At 43.1% G+C, this 2,007-nt stretch overlaps 1 protein-coding gene across 1 annotated transcript in view; it reads right to left on the reverse strand.

Moving 5' to 3' along the window:
- Utp6 (UTP6 small subunit processome component) overlaps positions 1-2,007 on the reverse strand; it is a 31,607-nt gene that overhangs the window by 9,469 nt on the left and 20,131 nt on the right. The window contains 2 exon segments of the mRNA XM_031353020.1: positions 38-324; positions 1,038-1,052. Of these exon segments, the coding sequence (XP_031208880.1) occupies positions 38-324; positions 1,038-1,052 (302 nt within the window).

Below are 2,007 nucleotides of genomic sequence, written 5' to 3' on the forward strand. Positions count from 1 at the left end.
AAAAAAAAAAAAAAACTAAAAGAAACAGTTCACAGACCTGGGGTTTGAGGTGTGCAAAGGCCTCCTCAAAGCACATCGCTACATCCGGGCTCTTGGAGTCAATGAGCACCTGGAGCTTCGTCTGCCACATCGTTACAGAGTCCTTGAACAATTCAGTGCCAGCTTCTGCCACCTGCAGAGCTTCTTTGAAAAGGTCCTGGCGCAGCAACAAGTCAATCTAAGAAAGGCAAAGCACACTGTAAAGCGCCACTCAAAAGCAAAATTACAGACATAGAGAGATGCACATAAAGAGTATTTCTGACAGTAAGTTTAACAGCCTTCCCACTACACCTTCTACCTAAATAGCTGCTAAATAGGCAGGAAGGGCATCTGGGATTCCTCCTCCTTTCCCAAATCCTACCCAAAGGACTATCAGAGAGTCATAAAGAAGGCTGGCCTGCCAGCCTGAGCTCTGTCTCTGGATCCCACACTGAAGGGAAGAATCACCTTCCGAAGGTACTCTCCTCACACGTGTGCCATGACACATACATGCGGGGTGATGATAATTTCCTTTAATCAGAAAATGGATGGGAAGCAGAGAGTCTAAGTCATTTAAGCTAGAACCCATACCCACTAGAGCATAATGAAGATAAAAACAGTATTTGTAGACTTGTAAGGAAACACATGTATTCATTCAGTGGAGTTCACTGGTATAACTTTTGCAAAATGTAATTTGACACTATATAACAAGAATCATGAGGGCTGGGGGGAGGCGGGTAGAGAGGTTAAGGCTCAGGGATGAAGAGCACTGGCTGCTCTTCCAGAGTACCTGGGTTCAATTCCCAGTACCCACGTGGCAGGTTACAACTGTCTGTACTTGATCTCAGGGGACCCGACACCCTCTTCTGGCCTCCTAAGGCACCAGGCACATATGTGATGTAAACATGCACACGAAGCCAAACACCCATACACTTTCAATCAGTTTACAGCAGAATTTTAAAAAATTATGAAAAAAAACCATGAACAGCTGTTGCATTGTTACAGGGCAAATTTAATACTGAGAAAACCAGACGCTCTTCCCTGCCACAGAGCTTCCAATCTAATGAGACAGCCAGATCTTTGCCTCAACAGAAAAAGAATCACCTTGCTACGGGAGGGCAGTGCAGAACAGCCAGCACTGCCCACGGCAATGGTGAGAAAGAACCTCAGGGAGAACCATTCGGGCTAACACTTAAGGACAAACAGGTAAACACAGAACCCCAGAAAAGAGAAAGCTGAAGGTGAGAGACAAACTTAATACAAGAGGAAATTCATGTTTAGTATGATTGAAGGGTGACAGATGTTTCCAGAATTACAGGTAGGGACCAAGTTAAGGAGTTAGAGTAAATTAAAAAAAAAAAAAAAAAAGAGTAATTTTACCCAAAAGATTATGGGAAAACCAGAATAATCTTGTAATTTTTACTTTTATTATTTGTGTATATGTGTGTTTTTAAGATTTATTTAATTTTATATGAGTACACTGTAGCTGTCTTCAGACACATACCAGAAGAGCGCATCAGATCCCATTATAGATGGTTGTGAGCCACCATGTGGTTGCTGGGAATTGAACTGAGGACCTCTGTAAGAGCAGTCGGTGAGCCACGCTCCACTGGGTCATCTCTCCAGCCCTATTTGAGTGTTTAAGACATGTTAGCCAGGCGGTGGTGGTGCATGCCTTTAATCCCAGAACTTGGGAGGCAGAGGCAAGTGGATTTCTGAGTTCGAGGCCAGCCTGGTCTACAGAGTGAGTTCCAAGACAGCCAGGGCTACTCGAAAAAACAAAAGAAAACCACATATATGTTGTTTGTCTGAGTATATACACATACATGCTGATATAAGGGTGTGTATGTGTGAGAAAGAGTCACGTGTGTGTGTGTGTGTGTGTGTGTGTGTGTGTGTGTGTGTGTGTGTATATGTATATGTGCCAGAGGTCCTCAATGTTGGGTGGTTTCCAGAATTTCCTTCTTTTTTTTTTTTTTTTTTTTTTTT

Source organism: Mastomys coucha, unplaced genomic scaffold, assembly GCF_008632895.1.
Source record: "Mastomys coucha isolate ucsf_1 unplaced genomic scaffold, UCSF_Mcou_1 pScaffold5, whole genome shotgun sequence".
Taxonomy (NCBI): domain Eukaryota; kingdom Metazoa; phylum Chordata; class Mammalia; order Rodentia; family Muridae; genus Mastomys; species Mastomys coucha.